Here is a 22717-nt window from a genome sequence, read left to right on the forward strand (position 1 = left end):
AGACCTTGCAGGGCTCAACTCTAAATGGGACTCTTCCATCAAATTCCTCCCCTCATAGCTCAAGGATCCTTGGGGAAGAGAAAGCAAAAAGACTATAAGAGCCAGAGAGGGAGGAGACCATGAGAACACAACCCTCTGAATCAACTACACAAGGTGCATATGAACTCACAGAGACTGAAACAGCAAGGAGTGAGTCTATAAGGGCCTGCACAGATCTTCTGCACACACCTATCATAGCTTTCATTGTAGCATTTTCATGGGACCCCTGAGTGTGGGGACGAGTGGGTCTCTGATCTCTGCGCCTGCTCTTGGGACTCTTTTCCTCCTGTGGCATTGCCTTGTCCAGCCTTGATGTGATGGTGTTTGTCTTGTATTTTATCATGTTTGGTTGTCTACTAGTAGCCTGGCCTTGTCTAATGAGAGACAGAAAAGGAGTGGGTCTGGGGCAGAGAGGAGGTGGGAGGGACTGGGAGGAGTAAAGGGAGGGAAAACTATGGTCAATATAGTGTATGAGAAAATATTTTCAATAAAATTTTTTAAAAAATATTCATGGATGTTTTAATGGCAGTTTGATACCATGTTGGTAAATCCCCCCACTATGTCCCTATCACCTCTTCAGCCATAGATTTTTTTTTTTTTTTTGGACTGGGTTTACAGACAAGAACCAGCCAAGAAAGTGTGTTACCACCCTCCCCAGTTTTGCCATATTGCATTAGTGTGTACTTGTGGTCTGCTAGGTTGGGATTTTAGCTCTCATCTTGGTAAGACTACTGATGCCTTTTCTCTCACAGGCTTCATAACATCCGCCATTTTGAAAGCTAGCCAGCAGAAGTTCCCAGCTCAGTTCCAGCTTTATTTCTTTGTATCTTACAACCAATATATGTGCTCTCTTCAGCAAAAGGGTCTTATCTTCTAGTTCTGGTGGGTATCAAAGAGGAATGGCAAGTATTTATATCATTTTGGGGGGCCTCTGGGACTTCCCTAGTCAGCAATCCATAAGGACATACCTGGCACTGAGATTTTTGTTTAATAAAAACTGTGGCTTCTAGGAACAGCTCATGGTTGAATTCCTGCAATTCCCCTGGAGTTCCCACTTAATGAACCTTAAACACTCTGTCGGAACCCCACCATACCTGAATTGTACTACTGTAAGGAGCTGGGTTGCCTTACCTTACAACCCTTTAACTACCTTAGACCGAGTAACCCAATGTAAGTTTTTCACCTTCCAATTTAATTCCTGCCAAAATGTTTACTGTTCCTTTTATGTTGATTCCAGTTGGTTTTAACTTGCCCATTTTTACCATGTGATCTTATTTCCTTTATTTGAAGCAAGCCCATTTGTATTTAAATGATTCAATCTATTACTTCTGAAAGTATTTGACCTTGAAGGTATGGGAGGATTTTGTTCTCGTTTTATGGCCTCCCCTTGTTATCATTTCACTACTTTATTCGGAGAGATGCTCTCTTCTAACTGCTCTTCCCCTCACTTGGCTGCACATGCGTTTGGGGGTGGGGCATCCTCTGCCCTCCGTACTCAGCCAGCATCAGAATGGCACAGGTTTATTCTTGGCTTCAGGCTTCAGCACGTCCAGCTCAGGATTCAGCACCTTTCCTTCCTATGTAAGCACGTAGCATGAGGAGCCCCCCCCCCCCCCATGCAAGGCAAGAAACCCAACTTGGATTCCCTGTCTCAGTTTTATAAGACTACAAGAAAAGGGGCTGTGCTGAGTTTAGAGAAGGCTCTAATTAGTGACTTAGTAACTATGTTACCTCTGCTTGGTCTTTGCTTCTCTTGACTCTCAACTTCATCCTTCTAGATACATTTTCCAGTACTTTGGAGAAAGGAGAGCTGCCAACTGTAGGTGGTTCACTAGCAGAAGGGTGTTTTCACCAGTTCTAACCCAAAAAAATCCCAGGGAAGGACTCTGTAGCTTAAGCTAATTATGGTTCCTAACTAAATTACTGTGGCTTGGGAATCAAAAAGCTGTGGCTGGTTTTGCTAAGATCTGAGCTTTATTGGATTCTATAGGAACTTGACCGTTTTCTTGCTAGTCAAATGGCTAGGAAATCCCTTTAAAAGGAGAGTGGGTATAGTCACAAGAAAGAGCAAGGTTAAATAAAAAATATCTGCTATTGTATGAGTCGTGAGAAAGACATCTGAAAAGAAGCTTTTAAACAAACAGGTGAGAAATGCGATGCGTGGAGATGACAGTCAGACATTTAAGAGGTGACATTCATGGAGCTGTAAGCAAGCTATTTTAAAATGCAGCCGCTGTACAAGCACTAGCCAGTTAAGACACTCAGCTTTGTTTGACCCGTTTGTCCTTTGCTTCCTGGGACCCCATTTTGTTTGATTTTATTGCTGCATGCATGTACTTCATTTACATAGTTACTGCCATTTGTTCAGTCATCTGCACATTTTCTATCGAGGATGAAGGAGAGGACACATGGTTACTGACTCTTTGTGTTCTAAGCTGTTAAACACAAAACTGCCTTCTCAAACGCTTCTGTGACCTATCACCACACATAAGCAAGTGCTCATAAAAAGGCGGTGTCCATGGATCTTGAGCAGACTGGATAGCAGACATGTGAGCAGTAACTCCGTATGACCTAAACTAGTTAGGAATTTTCAGATAGGAATCAGACCCGAGTGTGACTGTCCTTGACAGCAGTGATTACTGTAACTGGGACCATAGCACCCTACTTGCTTATCTGTAAGTAGACTTGTGGTTCAAATGATCCGTCCCACATGGAAACATAGCTTAATAGGATTCTAGATCGATAATACAGATTTATAATAGATACAGACTTTAGATTTATCCTTATATTGGCTAGTACAATACTGCCTCACACTTCCATCAAAATACAATGTTACAATGTGTAAAATTCGTGTGACATTCCTTTGTTAGGTTTACTTGTGCCTTTAAGTGTGTTGACATTTACACAAGGCAGGATCATGGTGAATATTGTAGTGCTTTGGAACAGATCAAGTGAAATGCCAAGTCATACTAGTGTGTATTGTACTTTAAAATGTCATGCTCTTGTGTGGAGAAAAGGGATAGAATGGAGTACTGTGTGTCATCTGAACACTCTATGAGAAGAAATGGGAAGGACACAGGAGCAACTTTTGTTCCAGAAGTGTCTAGGAAAACTCACACCTATACAGCTATTCAAACTTAGAGCTCTGCTGATGTCAACTACATGCATTTTTTTGTCATTATATAACACTTTTATGTTGGAGTGGTGTTTTTGCACACTGTAGATGTATCTCTGTCCTTCCTTGCTTGCCTAAGGCATCTTCTGAATTGTTTAAAATAAAAAGCCTATGGCCTTTGGCTAAGGAGAGTAGGAAGTCAGGACTTCCAGGCAGAGAGAGGAACTCTGGGAAGGAGTGAGGTGTGGAGGATTCGCTGCTGAGATACGGAAGTCAGATGTCTGAGTAGAGATAATCAGCCAATGGCAGAACCTCGATTAGCATAATCGAGATAAGCTGGTTGGGAACAAGCTGGCTTAAGGTCTAGGCATTAATTCATAAATAAATAAGCCCCCATGTAGGGAACTGAGGTGGACAAAGAAAAGGCTAATGTTTCCATTTTTACTTGACAAATTGTTGCTTTTATACCTAATTTTGAAAAGAATTTTCTTTACAATTAAGTAAGCATGTTATGTTTATTTGTTAAACTATCATGTGTATGCATGTTTTACCTGTATGTATGTCTGTACACCATATGTGTGCCTGCTGCTCTCAGAGGCCAGAATTGGGCTTTGGATCCCCTGGAACTGGTGGTACAGATGGGTGTGAACCGCCATGGAGGTGCTAGGAACTGAACCTGGGTCCTCAGGAAGACCAGCAGTGCTCTTAGCCACAGAGCCACCTCTCCAGACCCCAAGGTTAAGTATGGAAATGCTTTTACAGAGAACAGCTAGCAATAGCTATTGCTACAGGTAAAACCCAGGTGAAGACTGTAAACGAAAACGGAAATCTGAGAGAACAGCCTCCACCTCCTTGAGCTGTTTAGCTTCCCAAACATACAATGTGCTGATGCTGGGAGTGTCCTCAGTTTGTGAGCTGCGGCAGAAGATAATGTGTCAGCATTTGAAAGACCTCCATGAGGTAGCAAACCGGTGCCTCCCAGATGATCACTGTGTGGTACAAACCGTGCATGGACAAAGTGTATGGTAGACCAGTGTGTTTAATATTGTGGCAGAAACCAAAGACTTGCCACATTATACTCTGCAGTGACCTTTTAAAAAATCCCCGCTTGTCGTTTAAAGGATATGGACCTTCCTCTTGCATTGCTATTAAAGTACGCCACCTTTGTCCAACTAAATGTGCTTAGCCAAAACATCATAGATTGAAAGCTAAAGTGTATATAAGCTGCCCTCCGTTAACTTTGACGTTCAAGAGACTTTAAAAATATATAAAGCAGTGTCTCTCTTATCACTAGTAAATACTCACTTTTCCTCAAAAATATTACTTTCTGTTAACAGACAAAGCATTTGTTATATTTAAATTAATAACTGTTTTTAAATTTATGTTTTAATTTATAATAAATTCTGTTAGATAGAATCTATGTAAATAACAGTTCTTTAGAATCTTAAAATTTTCTAAGAATTAAAGGGTCCATAATGGCAAACAGTTTGAAAACTGCAGTGAGCACTGCCTTTTTTTCTTTAAATCTGCAAACTTCAGAGAAACTCGCATTCTCACTCTGTGGTTGACATCACCAGGCCTTTACTTATGTACACTTTGAGAAATAAGTTCACCTCTGGCTTACTTTCAACCTCCATCCCATTCCAATTAAAATAGCACTATTGGATTGTAATTCCGTTAGTAAGTAAAAATGCACATTCAGGCATCATTCTTGCTTGGTAAGTAATGAAAGAACCTAGTGAGGAAACCCCCACTCAACTCCTGATTCCACGTGCACCCAAGAATCACGAACAGAACAGACCGCCTTGATGTAAAAACACAAGGTAGTTTAATGGCGGAGCTCCGGGTCGAAATGTACCTCACGCAGGAGACAGTGGATTCAACCACGAGGCTTGGAAGCTAGGGGTTTTTTAAGAAAAGGGGCTGGGGCTGGGGCTGGGGGAGGAATTGGCGCGGTTTCACATGATTGGTCCATTTAAACATCAGCAGACTGTATATGCAGATAACATTTAACTTAGGTCAGAAGGGCGGGAGATAGGAAGGCACTGGGCAGCATTTTTATCTCTCTTTATCTTTATGGCCAAGCAGCCTCAGGAATGTGTTAAGGAAGGGCCTGCCCGGGCGTGTCCTGGCCTGTTCTGCTATGTTCTCAGCCCCAAGTTTCAAAGCTCACAAACTCTTTGGGCTATTTGACATAAATTACATGAATCACAGGTCTCAAGTTTTATTTTCTTTCAGTAACTGGACTTTCTAAGTACTTATCCTGACGGTTTAGAATACAGTGTGTGTGTGTGTGTGTGTGTGTGTGTGTGTGCGCAAGTGTGTGTAAGTGTTGTGGTAAATCTCCATCCCCAAATAAGCCCCGGCAATGAAAACATGACTCAATTCATATGAATACATGCTGTGCGCCTACATTGGGCAGATCTACCACTACTCTACCATCTTCCACAGCTTATGAGACCCCTGAGAACTTGCTGTTTCTCCAGGCCATGTGCTTCTGCTCTGCTTTTCTTCTTCCTCCTCTGTATCCTCTCTCTCTTCCCTCCCTCTTCCATTTTCTCCTTCTCTCCTCACCTTCGGTTCCACCTTCCCTCTTATCTGCCCAATCATGAGCTCTACTTTATTTTACAAATTAAGGTGGGAAGCAGGTTTACAGGAAATCACCTGAGTGCTGACTCATTCCTTGTTCACAGCCACTCACAGGAGAATGGATTTAACATCAAATATAATTAGCCCCATGGCTATCCACAACATGTAAGAGACAGAAAGAGGGAGATAGGGTTGTAGTTTACATGAAAAATCCAAAGTATCTTCTAGGTAACTTACAGTGATTGCAGCCACAACACAGAGCAGCTAAGGATGTCTCTTCTGAGTCTGCATAAGAATGGGCTCCTCAGCAGGTAGAGTCAGAGTGTCAGGTGGGTAGGTAATCATTGCTTTCAGTTGTGTCTCCACCCTCCCAGGCTCAGAGAGTCTGTTCTAATCTAAAGGTCACACAGATGGCCCTGGTTGAATGGGGCTACAACTCAAAACCAAAGTTGTGATTCTGGGCAAGGGACTGGTGGGAGTGGCAGTGGTGATAGGGATGGGAGGGAGAAAGGAGAGGGTAGGCAGGAGAGAGTAACCAGAACACATCATATAAGGCATAAATTGTCAAGTAACAAAGTTAATAAGAAATGTTGATATTATAAAATTTTTATATGAAGCAAAACTATCTCAAAATTATTGCCGTACTCTTAAGAGTCACTAGAACGCGCCCCCCCCCTTTTAAAAAACCACCCATTTGTGAAGGAATTTGTTCCCGAATTCCTCATATTGATATCTGGGACTATGCTGGTTAGTTTTTGTCAACTTGATGCAAATGAAGAGGGACTCGAAGTTGAGGACCTGCCTCCATACTCTCAGCCTATAGACAAGTCTGTGTGGCACGTCCTTGATTGTTGGTTGATGTAAGAGGGCCCAGCTCACTGTGGGCAGGTGATCCTGGGTTGTGTTAGAAAGCAGGTGACCCAGGGAATAGTGGCAGGGGCCTTTATTTAATCTCAGCACTGAGGAAGGGAAGCAGAGGCAGGCAGATGAGCTGAGGCCAATCTGGTCTACATAGCAAGTTCTAAGCCAACAAAAGCTACATAGCCTGTCTCAAAAATCCAAGAGAAGAAGAAGAGGAGAAGGAAGGAAGGAAGGAAGGAAGGAAGGAAGGAAGGAAGGAAGGAAGGAAGGAAGGAAGGAAAGAAAGTATGAGGGGAAGGGAGGGAGGGAGGGATGAAGAGAGGAAGGAAGGTAGGACTGTAGGAAGGAAGGAAGCTAAACAAGCCATGTAAAGCAAGCCAATGATCAGGCTTCCTCCATGGTCTGTTTTACTTCCTGCTTCAGGCCCCTGCCTTGAGTTTTGTACCTTGACTTCCCTTCATGATGGAGGTTGTAAGCTGAGGTAAAGCCTTTTTGCCCCAAGCTTCTTTTGGTTGTGGTGTATGTCTTAGTTATAGATAAATTGCTGTGAAGAGACACCATGACTAAAGCAACTTAAGAAAGAAAGCATTTAGTTAGGGAGTTGATGACAGTTTCAAAGGGTTAGTCCTTTTCCATTATTGAGGAAAGGTGGTGACAGACAGGCAGACATGGCACTGTAGTGAGTAGTAGCTGAAAGCTTACCTCTGATCCTCACGCCAGGGGCAGAGAGAGACTGGACCTAGTGTGGGCTTTTGAAACCTCAGAGTCTGTGCTAAATGACACACCTCCTCCTACAAGGCCACACACCTCTTAATTCTTCCTAAATAGTCCACCGACAGAGAACCAAACATTCACATTTACTTGCCTCTGAGGGCCATTTTTTATCCAAACCACCACAGTGTCTATCACAGTGGGGAAAGAATCAGACTAGCTCCACAGACCTTCAACTGGGGTGGAATCTCTCTTCTTTCTTGGTGCTCTTCTTCTTTTCTGAATTGCTCATACTTTTCTCGTTAGCCTGTCATTTTTCTTCAGGATTTAAGAATGATATATATTTTAATTCCCCCTTGAAGTCTCTGCCTACCTTTTCTATCATTTTATGTTTTCCTCTGAAATCCAGCATCTTGTTACTTCATTTGGTAATGTTATTTTAAAGTTATTTGATTTTCATGTAATTTACCTCAGTAGATTCATGGGGCTGTAAAGGCAAATACTGCCTTAAATGCTTTCCACATTGTTCTCAGGACCATCACTGATGTTCCTGAAGCCTCCGGGGAATCAGATGGTTAAGGGTGTGCTCAGTCCGGGGATTTACTGGCTCTCTTCTGCAGAGGTGCTGCATTTTCCTCATTTGGAGTAGAAACCAAGATCATTGCTGTTGAAAACTTGTATTGCTTAGAAACCTAAAATAGTTCAAATATTTTATATTTTGAACCAATTTGTTCTTCATTTGTAGGAATGTTGGGAAAGATTTTAATAGCTATTCGGGATGCATGCTTTGGAATGACAGCGATACAGATGGTAAGAGCCTTGCAATAAGCCATGTTATATGGGAGAATTGCTTTTTAATAACCCTTAAAATGTGTGTAAGTGAATGTTAACTGTGCACTTGAGATTTGGGTTTATTAAAATTAAAGAGATGCACATTCCGTAACCTGGCTGGATGTGGTGGCACAGGCCTTTAATCACAGCACTCTGGAAGGAGAGGTAGGTATGCATTTGAGGCCAGCCTGATGTACGGGGTGAGTTCCACACCAGCCAAAGCCACCACCACCAACAAAACAAACTGAAATAACAGCAACAACAAACCGAGCTCAATAGCTTTATAATGAAACAAAAATATTTAAATTATTTAATCCGTATAATGGCTTACTGACATACAGATGATAAACCAGAATTAAGTTTCAAAGTTTCTTCACTTCTTGGAATTTGGGCTGAAAGTATGAAGCGAAGACTGTTTTAGTCTTAACAATGACAGTCAAAGTGAGGTGCATCAATGGCCTGTGTTCTAAGTTTCTTAGCAAATAGTGAAGGAAGAATTTGAGTTCTGATTCCCTTGCCACTCTCAGCCCCGGCCTGGTGTCTAAACTTTCTCGAGTGTTAGTGTACATAATCACCCCATGGCTTCCCCATACTGGCTTAGAATTGCCTTCTCAGACATTCTCAGAGAGTCCTTAACTGAAGTCATGACACATACTTCTGTCTCTGGCCTCACTGGTGCATCTGTGAGGGCATTCTGGTATCCCTGTGAATGCAATTGTAGGTCTTTAGAGTCAGCGATGCTGTCATCAAAGGTCAGCAGTTTCCTAAGCAGGTGACAATAGTCAGGCATCCTTAGCCTCAGTTTTTCACCTAGGCCATTGAGAATGTCACTTGCCACTGTGGGTTTTATTAAGTTATATTTTATGTCACATTTTGATGTACTAGAATAAATGTCTTTAATAATATATTCTTCTAAAAAAGAATACATTATCCAGGACTCACATTTTGAAGTTAAAAGAATGAGAGAGGTATTGTAGCAACTAACTTTAATTCCAGCCCTGGCAAGTCTGAGGTAGAACAGCCACAAGTTTAAGGGCAGCCTGGGCTTTTTAGTGTCTAGGAGAGCAGTGTGAGGAAAAGACACCACATAGCAAAAAGTAGAACTGTGTGTACGGGAATGGTAAATGCTGCGTGCTAAGGGACCTCACGTGATTGGCTTACGGTTTTGTTTTGTTTTTACTGTAGTTCAATTTGGATCGGGCTAATGTTGAAGAATTCTATGAAGTCTATAAAGGTGTAGTGTCTGAGTATAATGTAAGTATGAAGATAAATAATGGGACTAAATGCAATGTGTGTATTTCAAATATTGGGAATCTTATAATGTATAGTTATTCAAAGTATTTTAAATACTTATACACCATAGATCTGATAAAGGATTAATAGCGCAAACAACATAGTCAAAGAAGAAAAGACAAAAAGACAATCTAAAACTACATTTCTTAAAAGAACAAGTGTGATTGGCCAACAGATGAGTGAAAGATGCTAGACATGGGCTGAAGAGATGGCTCAGTGGCTAAGAGGGCTTGTGTTGTTTCAGAGTCCAGCTCTTGGAGCGCTTGGGTATTTACTCTTTTAAAGCTTTTATCAGCCTTGTACAGATGAGAATGATGACTACTAGAAGACTGTTATGAGAATTAATTGAAACAAATCATGTAAAGTAGTCTCTTCATTGAGAGTGCTGGGTAAATATTAGCTGCTATTGCTTTTGTTTTTTATTACTGTTTAGTTCAATAATTCTTTGATAGATGATTTTTGTTGATAATTTGTACTTACACTCAAACTTACTTCAAATTTATTGTCTCAAAAATAATAATTTGATCTGATCCTGTTATTATGAAATCAGCACATACTGACTGAACATCTACTGTAGACTTTACAGTTTTGTGATAAAGGGCACATGACTTACATTGATAGAAGTTAAGTTCTAATGAGGATAGGAATTAGTTCAACCATTCCATGTATGACTTAGGTCAGCAAAAGACTCTTAAAAAATAATCAACCAAGTTTTTAGAAAGTTTTCTCCTTAACCAATGTCTTAGTTAGGGTTTACTGCTGTGAACAGACCATGACTAAGGCAAGTCTTATAAAGGACACTTAAGGGCTGGTTTACAGGTTCAGAGGTTTAGTCCATTATCATCAAGGCAGGAACATAGCAGTGTCCAGGCAGACATGGTGCAGGAGGAACTAAGAGTTCTACATCTTCATCTGAAGGCCGCTAGCAGAATACTGGCTCTCAGGCAGCTAGGATGAGGGTCTTACAGCCCACACCCACAGTGATATACCTACTCCAACAGGACCATACCTTCTAATAGTGCCACTCTATTAGAAGGTCTTAGGAGCAAGCATGTACAAACCATCACAACTAAAATTGGGAGAACCAAAACATTTTGAGTTGATATTTAAAGAAACACATTGTGTGTTCAGTGCCATTCTTAGCTCCCTGTCTGTTCTTCCATCCTCTTTGCTCATTTAGAGTAGTCTGTATATCTGCTGTTCTAAATGTTGTCTGCCGCCAACAGTAACATAAAGTGAGATGCACAAAGTAGAAAAGGAAGAAAGAGTGAAGAAAGACAGATAATTTATTTCTCTCCTTTTCAAAAAATGTGTTTGATATCTCTTCTGACTGAGAACTTGACATTGTATGTATAGGCAGTACTTTAATAGCATGAAATAGAATATCAAATTCAACAGAACTATGAATAAAAATTGCAAAGTCACTTTGGGGTAAATTTAGGGATTCTAATGAGTAGGGTTACATATATCACATTCCTTAATAAAACACTTTCTTCTGTCATTTCCATTAGGTCAAATGACAGTGTTTGGGTTAATATTTAAATGTGCCGTATAATAAATTGTTTTAGTTTGGTCTTGTGTGTTATAAACTCACTGAAGTCAGGATAAGGGTTGGCACGGCCTGGCACTACCACTTGCCCACCTGGTGTTCTTCCTCAAAGTTGTATTTGTTTTCATCTTGCCTACAGTGCTTTTCAGTGTTGACAGGAGAGAGCAAAGATGCACTGAGTGGTCCAGACACTGAGAAGCGCTCTTGCCTGGTCCTGTTCTTCATTATTCCACTTCACATTGAGTGAAAATCATAACAACTTTTCCCATGATTCTTGGCGTTATTTTGTCATGTATTTTATTTCTTTGAATGATCTTTTTTCTGTTTTTTAATATATTTCTATTTATTTCTTTGGAATCACACATGTGCATGCAATGCATTTTGGTTATATTTTCCCATTCTTTCCTTAACCCTTTCCAGATTTCATCACCACCACAAGCTCCCACCCCCTCCCAATTTGGTTTCCATAACTCAAATCAAACAAACAAGCAAGCAAATAAAACATCCTTGCTCTGAACATATAGTAGCTCACTCCTTCAATCCCAGCACCCAGCAGCAGAGGCCAGGAGATCTGCATAGTAAGTGTCAGGCCAGCACAGGCCACATAGTGAGACTTTGACTCATACATTAAATAAATAACTAAACAAACAAGTAAATAACCAGCTGAATCCAGTTGGTGCTGCCTGTGTACTAATGAGTGGGAGGCCATTCGCTCTAATGCAGTTGGCACACCTGGGGCCTTCCTCTCAAAGAAAACTAATGCTTTTCTTTGGATAATTGTCTTTTTTTCTGTTTTGAATATATTTATATTTAATTTTTTGGAATTTCACACATGCATGCAGTATATTTTGATTATATTCTCCCATCTATTGCTCTTAACCCTTTCTGGATGCCCCACCTTCACACCCTACTCTCTCTCCCAGAAGCTATGTAAGGTCTGTAACCCCATCATCTAGACATGAGGACTTATGAGCCACTGAATAATTATCTTTAAAACTGTTACAAGAGAAAGAAGTGCTTTCTATCTACTGCTGTTTTGTGTAGGTTTATATTTTTGTGTGCCCTTCCCCTTGAGAACATTTTCTTGTTTATTTTTGAAAATTTCATACATATGTACAATGTGTTTTGACTACATCTTACAGACAGGGATTTGGGTTCTGGCTTCTCCCAGCTCTTCTTTCTCTTTCTGTGTCTGTGTTTGTTTGTTTGTTTGTTTTTTTGTTTGTTTGAATGCGGTGTGATTTGGTCCCAGGACTGACAGGCAGGCCTTGTTGATGCTGCTACATAATTTGCTCACCTGTCTTTAATGTGTTTTCCATAACTTTTACGGTTTCCTGCTGGTTGCGCTGTTCTGCTCGATCCTGTTCTCCCCTCTCATTTTCCTTCCTACTCCTCTGGTGGATTTCGATGTTTATAGGTAGAAATGTGGTATACTTTTTATCAGATATTTCCTAAAATACTTTGTCCACTTTTCTTCCAAGACACCATGTTACACAGTGTGACACTGGACCACGAGGCCTTTGCTTTTCTTCGCTGTGGGTTTCCTTGCTGGTGCTGAAGCAGTGCCAAGTGCCAGCCTCAGGTCACTTACCTGCAGGGCTGTGCCCTGCTCACCCATCCAAAGCACTGATTAGGCACATGTCTTTGGTTTCATTTCTAGATTTGAGTCTTCTGTTATTCATTTTTTTCCTCAGAATGTCCATAGTTCTCCTATAATTTGAGCATGCAGGCTCATCTCTGATAGCTGTATTAGCAATCATGTGTTCATTACATTGCTCCTGTCTGCTGGATACTTGTCTCCTTACTGACGTTGCTTCTGTTGGTAGCTTGCATTCTCCTCTTGCTCAGGCCTGGTAACGACTGACCCTGCATGGTGTGCTCTGCTATGGATTGTCCCCTGTAGAGAGTGCTGGGCTGTCAGTTAAGTAACTTTGGTTCAGCTTGACTCTGGGGAGGCTTGTGTTCAAGCTTTGTAAGATGGGCAGATGCTACCTCATCCTATAGGGCTTAGGACAGCCATGGGGTAGAGCCCTTCTGAGGCCTGCACCTGAAGTAGAGCCTGGCTGTTGTATTAGGGCTTTACCTGATATGAGCCCATGTACTGTATGAGGGCTTTACCTGATGTTGGAGCTCATGTATTCTGTGGGGGTTTTCCAAGCTCTGGATGATAGAAGCCATCTTGGCCATCTCGAAGCTGTGGAGCCTCCTGCTAATTTACCTTCACTAGTGAATACATGGGTATGCACTTATCCATCACAGAAAATGAAATCTCTACGACAGAGTTAGAACTAGGAAACAATCAGCTTAGATCGAGCATCCATCACCTGTGTTCAGTCCTTCATCATGCTCTAATGATTACCCTCTGCACGTGCTGCTGTGCCCGCCTGTACATTTGCTTGCATGTATATGTGTGGTTTTGACTAGGTTCTGCAAGTAGGAGAGACCATGTATTTTTCTTTCTGATATCATGTGACCTCACCTACTATTGTACGTTCTTATTTCGTCTGTTATCTTGCCAATTTTATGATTACATTTTTCTTTGCCGAATAATATCCATGAGTGTGTGTGTTTGTGTGTGTGTGTGTGTATATACACCAGTGTTTTATTAACCACGCATTCACCACTCACTTATTTCCACTTCCTTGCTCGAGTGGATACAGCAGCAGTAAACATGGGTGTAGAAAAAGCTCTGTGGCAGGGTGTGGAGTTGTTCTGTATTCTGACCCGATGATCCTATCTGCTGGGCTCCATTAACTGAGCTTGCCTCTACAATGCTGTGGAAATGTCAGGCTCTACTGTATGCTTCTACCTGTCCTGTGTCTGCCTTGCCTGTCTGCGGCTGTTTTATGCAGCAAGAGGAAAGAATTATCTGGCCTACTACACTGTCCCCCTTTCCTAAGCTGCCACCATCTAATACGTGGAAACTAGCTCATCTATTTTTTTCTTACTTTCTAGATGTTAGTTCTTGTTGCTAACCATGTAATAGATTTTTAAAGGCTCTACAGGAGAAATACGGCTATTTATATATTGGAAATATTAATTTGATGAAACTACCCTGATGGAAAGGGGGAAGTCTGAAAGGAAAATGTGTGAGAAATGGCTGAAGTGACCGGAAGAGGCAAAGCATTGCCTTGAAATGCTAGTGTCCTAGGAGTGGAGGGGAGGGATGAGAGAAAATATTTGGAGGCAAAGGTGGCCGTTGTTTAGAAAGAATTTGTGTGCAGGACTCAGATGGGAAAGAGGTCAAAGGTGACCGACCATTTGGGGACTGGAGATAGTGGGGAAGCAGCACAGTTAAAGGTATGGGGGTAAAACATTCAGTTATTTTAATTATTTTGTTTCTCTTGAATACCGAAGGATATGGTGACAGAGCTGTGCTCCGGCCCTTGCGTAGCAATAGAGATCCAACAGAGCAACCCTACAAAGACATTCCGAGAATTCTGCGGACCTGCTGATCCTGTAAGTTATTAAACTATTGGTCTATTTTGTGTTATATTTTAACAAATTTAATTTTTTAATTTTTCAGTCTTGTAACTTACATAAAAGTGAATATGCAAGAAAACTGCTCAAAGCAGTGCTTTACAAAAGAATAATTCTCACTTGTCTAAGGACAGTAGAGAATGCGCTGAGCATCTTTTACCTGGCAGAGGGTTATGTGTTTTCTTCTTTCCATTTGCTAACTTATTTTTTAAACTTTGAAATAAAAGTTTTCTAAGGTACTCCTTCAAATAGAAAGAATATAAAGGTAAATATGAAGATTGTGAATATGGTGGCTTTATTCTAGATGCTTAAGAAATTGCGAGTGGTTAAACTTGTCTACATGGGGTAGATCAGTGATGATGAGTGCATCCAGAGCTTCTAGAGCAACCGGACCCACAGGGGAAAGTACGAATAAAGACCAAACAAACCTTGGTGGTTGAGGCAAACTCACATGTTGAAGAATCATTTGGTAAGAGAGAATCTAATACAGGGACAATGTAAACCTTGTTAGAGGAAGAGAGACTCGAAGGACAAGCTGGGGAGCAGGGAAGATGGAAGAATATCAAAAGCTGCATCATGGGGACAGGGAGAGCAGTGAAGGGCAGAGAGCGCTCTGTGCTATGCGAGCAGAAGATGGTTTCCTTAGCCTCAGTTACATGCATTTTTGGAAACACGAGGAAATAAGTATTTTTCCTAAGTAGAGGAAATAAGAAAATGTAATTCTTATATATTAGGAAAGAAGAATTCTTTATATGTAACTCAGTTTTAAAAATTATCACAGAATTCTTTCTTTGGTACAACTGGAACACGTTACATTGACAGAGGTTAAAGAAAGGGATTCTAGCAGTGAAAGGGAGCAGACCTGAGAGCAGCAGGTCAGCCAGCAAGGCCTCCTCTGTAGAGTTAGGGAGGAAGGAGAGAAAGGACACAGTGATACATAGCACACAGGACACCGGCAGAGGATGGTGCTGATGCTGTGGATTTACCGAATGTCAATCATGAGAGGCTAAGAAAGGATACCTTTGACCTGAGGACAGAATCATTTTGTTAATTTTAGTTTCAGCTTTCTGTTTAATAGCCAAATGGGGCTTTTGTTAATTTTTTTTGAGAAAATTAAAATCTGAGTGATCAGCTGACCAAATAGGAAAAATTAGAGAAATAAAAATAACAAAAAAGAAACAAGTTAAGCTTTATCATTGTTTCCTTCTCTCACCTAGTCAGTAAGTGGTTATTGAACTATTGAACTTGTGCTGACACTTATGGATGTAGCGATACAACCTTCAACCAGGCAACATGGTACATGCAGAGTCTGAATGCATGGCAGACTAAGCTAGAAGGCTCACTTGAGCTCATAAGTTCGAAGTCAACCTCGGTGACAAAGAACAGAGGCTTCAAAGGCTTTTCAGGGTATCATCACTTAACCATCATGAGTACTTAATTTTCAGGCATTGTGGCCATCCATGTTAAATATTTACAAGTAAAACAAAACCACAGAATTTTAGCGTAGATATCTCAGTCTAAGAATGCAAGGCAGCTTACCGAAGAAAATGTGGCATGTGAGGAGAAGTAGGTGATAAAGGTGGCAGATGATGTGATTAAAGTCTTGACTGCACAAAAAAGCATCACTTTATAGCAAGAGAGCTTGCTATCACTTTAGAGCAAGCTCTAGCATCACTTCATAGCAAGCTCTAGCATCACTTTAGAGCAAGCTCTAGCATCACTTTAGAGCAAGCTCTAGCATCACTTTAGAGCAAGCTCTAGCATCATTTCACAGCAAGCTCTAGCATCACTCTAGAGCAAGCTCTTTTCTTCTTTCGATGGTCAAGAACAGGCAGTTAACCTCAGAGGATGAGCTCACTGAGGGAGAGCTGGGGAATGGACACACAGGTATCTGTGGGTATGAGAGTACTAAAAGGGAAAACATGTGGATTCTTTTCCTTTACAGACAGTTATTCAGTGAGCATTTCTTGGGTGAACAGTATGTGCAAGCTGTCAGGTTCTGCGGCAGAGGCATCCTGGAGATGACTAAGCTCAGTTCCTGTTCTTGCAGGAGCTCAGTTTCATGGCTTAGTTTGGAGATTTGCAGGTTCTCGGATCTTGCCTCCAGAAGGTGTACCTGGGATTGCTCCACTGTGGGTTTTGATGTTGTGTTTTTCATTTTTGTTGTTTACACACTGCTACTAGATCTTAATAAGTACATGTATTACACTGCATCACAAAATGCGATTAGAATATTTGAAAACAGTCCTATGTATCTGTACATTTAAATGCATGGCCTTGGGAAAAATTCACGGTGAGATTGAGAATTCTAGAGAACAGGAGATCTACAGAGAGCCAATAATAATTCCTGGAATTAGAAAACATTATCTCAGCCCATGGAAGTATTACACATTGTTCCTTCCCTAGCAGTTATTTTCCCTTCCCTCTGGCCCAGTTCTCTTAGTTCTCCCTTAGCAATACATCAACAAATCCTTCTTGTCCAGCCTCTTAACTTTTGCTCCAACTCTCAAATTTATATTATACTAATTATATTAATTAATTGTGTGAATGGATTTCTTCATTTGTGGGGCCCTCACATACATGCAATGCTTCTCCAGAGACCAGCGATACAGCAGTCAACAGACAAAGCAGTCACCTTGCACACAGAAGTTACAGCCTACCCAAGGGAACAGACCATGAACAGACCTTAAAAAGTAAAATCCACTGTGTGTCCTTTGGTGGCAAATGCCATGGGGAAATAATGTAGGCATGAGAAACAGAGTTACCAGGAGAGGAAGAGTGGGAAAGGTGGCGGCAAGGTTATAGAGTCGTCAGAGGTGGGAGAAAGTCACTGGGCTTCCAGATAGAAGGCACTGGGAGCGCCAAAGCTGGACTATTCTTGGTGTGTGAGGAGACTCCAGGAGGCCACATTGGTAAGAGTGGAACTGGGGAAGAGAAACTGAGGAAACAGTGAAGGACTCTTGCCTTTCCTCAGTGAGAGGGGAGCCACAGGAGAGGTTACCAGAGCACCAGCTTGGCCTCACACGTTTTTCATGGGCAATTTCTGGGCTTCTTTGGGGTCAAGAGCAGGAGGAAGGGTGCATAATGCATGCTTGCTTTATAATAGGGCTCAGAAACCAAGCAACCTAGCAAATGCTTCTTGTTTTTTCACCAGTAAAATTAAAAAATAAGACTATATGATGCTTAAATTAGCTAATGTGGTTATGCTTGTTAGAACAGTGTCTAGCATACTGTAAGGATTGCTAGCTAATTTTCCTTACTGCTTTGTTTTTGTTTTTGTGTTTTGAGTTCTTAAAGAAAGTGTCATAAGGGACCACACAGCAGATAGAAGGCAGGATGAGAAGGCTTGAGAGTGACTTTCTTTCTAAGTCTTCATTTTATGAGAGTGGTCAAGTCAGGACATGCTAAATGCTGTCTTAAGAGTGAGCCCCTCATTTCTTCAGAGGAGCCTGTGTTAGCCATGCTGAAGTCAAGTTAGGTGAGATGAGGAGGAGGCCATTGACACTGCACCAGTGAGGATGTGGAGAAAGAGAAGGACGGGATGAGTGGGGCAGTGCTGCAATGGGGTTTATTGTTTCTTACGTAAACTGCACTGTTGAGGAACAGAAGAAAGCATACACTGTATCAAAATAATGATTAGTATGACACATATTACGTAATATATGTGTCTTAGCTCTGTTCTATTGCTGTGAAAAGACACCGTGACCATGGCTGTTCTCATAAAGTATTTAATTGGGGAGTTTCTCATAGTTTCAGAGATTTAGTCCATTGTCACCATGATTCGGAGCATGGTGGCAGGTGGCTGTGATGCTGGAGAAGTAGCTGAGAGCTACATCCTGATCCAGAGCCACCCGCAGTGACACTTCCTCCAACAAGGCCACACCTCTTAATTGTACTATTCCCTGATGACTAAGCAATCAGATATATGAGCCAATGGGGGCTGTTCTTAGTCAACGCACCACAGTGTTTATATGGCTTCTATTTGGATCTTATAGAACAGTCTCATGGGGATCAGAAAATTCATGGGGAACTGTTTTTAGTATACGATCTTCATCCTTTTTATTTTGTGTCCTTTAAGAAGGAAAAGAAATTTCCAGTGGAATTTTATCATCTATAAAGAGAACAAACGGCTCCAGGAACTCCTTACATTTAGGAGCTTCAGCTGGCATAATTTCAAATTTGAATAGAGCCATGCCAGATAGTTATTAAAATCACACAGCTAAGACATTGATAGATATTTCTTGTAATCTATTATTAGAAGGAAAACAGATGCTCACAGGCAATGGGAAGACAAATGGGAGTCAGGTCAGTGCTTCCAGGGAGGCACAGAGACCTGGCTTTTGTTTGTTTGTTGTTTTTGTTTGTTTGTTTGTTATAGGAGTGATTCTGTTTCTTTGGAATAAGTGCCAATGTTTCTAAGTAGGCAAATTCTACAGAATGGAGTTTCCATAAGGCAAAATGAGGATCTACCCTTTCCAGTTCAAGGGATAATATCACCTGAGCATAAAGGTAGTAAACTTAGAAAATTTAGTTGGAAACATTTGGTACACCATTGTAATAGGTAATAAGGTTACTGAGATTATAATAAATGATACTTTTAATTCTTTTTAATTTATAAATCAGTTAAAGAATAAGATACCTGATTTAGTCCCAACAATGATTCAGCGACACACAGGTGCTAGCATCCACCTATGGTACTGTTACCTTGTTTTATCTACAAGGATACTGGGCGTAAATAAATCTGCAGATTCTCTGCAGTCAGGCACCTCTGCCAGACTGTCCTTTAGGTTAGAAATGAGCACATCATTATACTGAAGGTTTTTAATTCTCAAGAGAGCTACATCCTGAGCCCTAACAGCTCCATGTTTCCCACCTTTCTGGCAGATAGCTTGAATACAGACCGGTGTGTGATCACCATCAGAGAAGCAAAGCCACTTTTAACATCACAGGCTGAGCAGTCTTTAAGATGTGCCCACTTGCTGCCTCTCGCTGGCCTCCACCATAGTACAAACTGGGACAGAGCATATATAACTTTTTCCCCTGGAAGCTGATACTGCAAGTATTAATGTGAACAGGCATGGTGGCACATGCTTATAATCTCCATGGTTGGGGAGGAGGAGAAGGAAGGATCATGAGCGCAGGGCCAGCCTCCACTACACAGTGAACTCAACACAGCCCGTGCTCCATGAAACCTAGTTTCTAAAAACTAGGGCTTAGTTGGTTAATTACTGAGATAGCCTGGCGATTTTCTAAACTTGCTCCTTCCTAAACCTCTTTCTTAATTATTGTTTTATTTCTTCAACCATATGCCAAGTACTATTTAGATACCAAGCATTCCTAGTCCATAGGATGCAGTGGTGCTAGAGAGTGGCAGAAATTCACTATCTGGCAATGTCTTCGCTTCACTGATATGACAGATATCCAACAGGTAAAAAAAGTACCATGGAATGGGAGTGATTCGGGAGAGGAGACACCTGTCTAAAGATGGACAGGAAATGTGCTCTTTAAGAGTCTTTCTCCTATCAGTTCAAAAGCAACAATTGTGTTTTTAAATCACAGTTTCTAAATCCTGTGGGTGGAGAGAAGTCAGGACTAGCAGGAAAAAATAGACTGGTTGGGAAAGCAACCACAGGGCAGGCACAGTTAGCTCTCTTTAGCAGTAGCACATCATCCAAGCAGATTCATACATAGTCCATTCCACCATTTGTGCTTAGCAGGATTAGTGTTTGAATGTGCCAACTCAGAGAGACCTAGCTCAGCTCCTACCTCCATGGACAGTCTAAGTGACGTTTGGTTGAGTTTTCTCTGCAATAGGCATCAGCATCTGAACACTGTGCACGGGTCACTCTCTGGTCACTCACCTTCATTTCCTTCACTTCTATTTCACCGGGTATATGGTGGGGAAGGAAAGAAAGCTTTATCTTTTCTTTCTCTGGTATTTTCAGGACATCTGGTATTAAACAAATACTCAATATATATTTTAGAAAGAATGAATGTTAGTTTAAGCAGCTCTTTGTATCTCTTCAATAAATATTAATTGATAATGCTGTTTTCTTTAAGATCTTTCGAGGCTGAGAATGTAGCTCTGGGATAGAACCCTTGCCTAGCATGAGAGAGGCCCCAAGCTCACCTCTTTTTCTCTCTACTGGTAAAAATACTATTGTATCCTTTGCCCTAAAAGACTTTAGACTAACCATATTCCAGTCAGATGAGTCCCTCTGACAGTCAGAAGGTGGAACTTAAGCTTGCCTGGAGCAGTGCACCCTGGGATAGAGGCGCAGCACCAGCTGGGGCTGCTAGCATTTTGGAATCCCAGGAGGCTGGTGCACATGTGCCAGCTTTATCTCCCTAACACAGACATGCTGTTTGCAGTTTCAAATGTCAGCTCCCAGGGGCACTGCTTAGGACAATAGACTGTGCATTGAGATGGAAGGAAAATATGTTTAAACCTTTCTGAGACCCTGGGAAATGACCAGTGTTAGATACAAAAGACCCTGTCACTTTCAAGTCTACCCAAAGGTAAAAAAAAAAAAAAAAAACTAGTCACACCAGCACCAGGCCTGAGTCCTGACTCAGTTACGATCAGTGTGAATAATCCTGAGCCATGCTGTCTCAGGAAGTGTCAGTGAGTCAGTCCTAACCCTTGAAAGGCCAAAGAGAAGGGTGTTAAGAACCCTCCAGTGCAGCCAGTAGATGTATGTGACCCTTTTAATCTTGAGGGTTGGTTTTTGTTCGTTAATACCAGCTAATAAACAAAAATCATTATTTCCACATAGTAAATTATAAGCATAGTTTTTGGAAGCACTTAATTCAAATATAATGAAAATATTCACTTACATGTGATTTAGGAACTGGTTATTCATATTATGAAAGAAGTTTGTAGTTTTCATAAAAGTACTTAAAAAAAGATATCTTACATTTTAAATAAAACTCAGGCTCAGCACATTTCACATTAAAAAATGGACAATAAATGTAAATGACTGACTGAGTTGTTATATACCGTTTTTCCCTGATTTACCCCACTGACCAGTGGAAATGGACTTATCTTTTAGATAAATGCCGGATCAGATGAGATTGTGTTTAAAGAATTCCTACTTCAGATTTTTTTTCTAGACTGAGACTTAAAAGCCTTTGCGCCCGAGTTATCTCATGGTCTTGCAACTTCTGCCTCTGTTCAGGGCAGTCCAGTTCTAAGGACAAAGAGTTCCCAGTAAACCCTAGGACCCACAGATAAGGTCTCCCTTCAAAGTCGAGAGTTATGCATCCGCCGTCTCCCTCAGCTGCAAGTTTGCTTTCAGCAGTTTGTTTTTCATAGTCCGCCATGGCCCAAAACAGTACATGGAAAATGCTAGAAATATTTAGTACATTTACTATATTATTCTTGTTAATAATGTCTTACTATGTTCGCTTGGTAAAATCAACTGTATACAAAGTTTGTATGAGAAACATATAATGTCCAAGCATCTGCTGGAGTCCTGAACACATCTCTCGAAGATGGAGGATCGGTAGATGCTTACGTACATCCTATGAAACCTTTTGTCCTATCAAGTAGGCAGTAAGAGTTCAGCGAGCAATGAGCACACGTCCAGGAGCAAGAAAGACGTGTTCCTTGTTCAGAAGGAAGAGCCGAGTTTCCTTTTCTGCCCATGTAGAGTACACATTATAGATGGTCCTAGGAGATTATGCTTATTGAAGACCTCCCTGCCCGTCTTAAAGCATGCATAGGACTGCATCCATTTTCAGCTTGCTTTGAGAAGAGTATCTGGCTTGCTTTCCTCCTAGAAAGTCTGAGTGCCATGTGCCATTTGGAGTGAGTCACTTTGGCCTCCGTGGTTTTTGTATTTCTTTCTCCCCTGGTTTCCAGATCTCCTCTTGAGTCAGATTCCTGGCAAGTGAAATCAGACAGCAAAAATCAAGGGAGATATCTCTGTCTTGATAGAGACAGAAGCATATTTACCTGTGTTATCATTCTTGGTCTTCTGTTTAGAAATAAACACTCTTATTTTGGCTCAAGAAAACAAAAATTAGTTACCATTCTTGTTTTTCTCCTTTTCAGAAATAAACACTGTAATTTGGCCTTAAACTAGTATATTTATAAAATAAGATTAAAACCATCCAGTAACTAATATTGTATAATACCTACTTAATTAAGTTTTACACTAACAGTATTAAATATGCTTCTGCAGGCCTGGGGAAGTAGCTCTATTAGGAAAGTGCTTTTGACCTGAGCTCAGTCCCTAGAACTCCTG

At 41.1% G+C, this 22717-nt stretch overlaps 1 protein-coding gene across 6 annotated transcripts in view; it reads left to right on the top strand.

Annotated features, from left to right (window-relative positions):
- The window catches only part of Nme7 (NME/NM23 family member 7), a 134414-nt gene that overhangs the window by 69713 nt on the left and 41984 nt on the right, over nt 1–22717 (top strand). For all 6 annotated transcript variants that reach the window (XM_029483015.2, XM_021157201.3, XM_021157206.3 and 3 more), the window contains 3 exons: nt 8061–8125; nt 9332–9400; nt 14346–14447. In XM_029483015.2, the coding sequence (XP_029338875.1) occupies nt 8061–8125; nt 9332–9400; nt 14346–14447 (236 nt within the window). The remainder of the gene's footprint in view (nt 1–8060; nt 8126–9331; nt 9401–14345; nt 14448–22717) is intronic.

This window comes from Mus caroli, unplaced genomic scaffold, assembly GCF_978045245.1.
Source record: "Mus caroli unplaced genomic scaffold, Mus_caroli_1 scaffold_1, whole genome shotgun sequence".
NCBI lineage: Eukaryota > Metazoa > Chordata > Mammalia > Rodentia > Muridae > Mus > Mus caroli.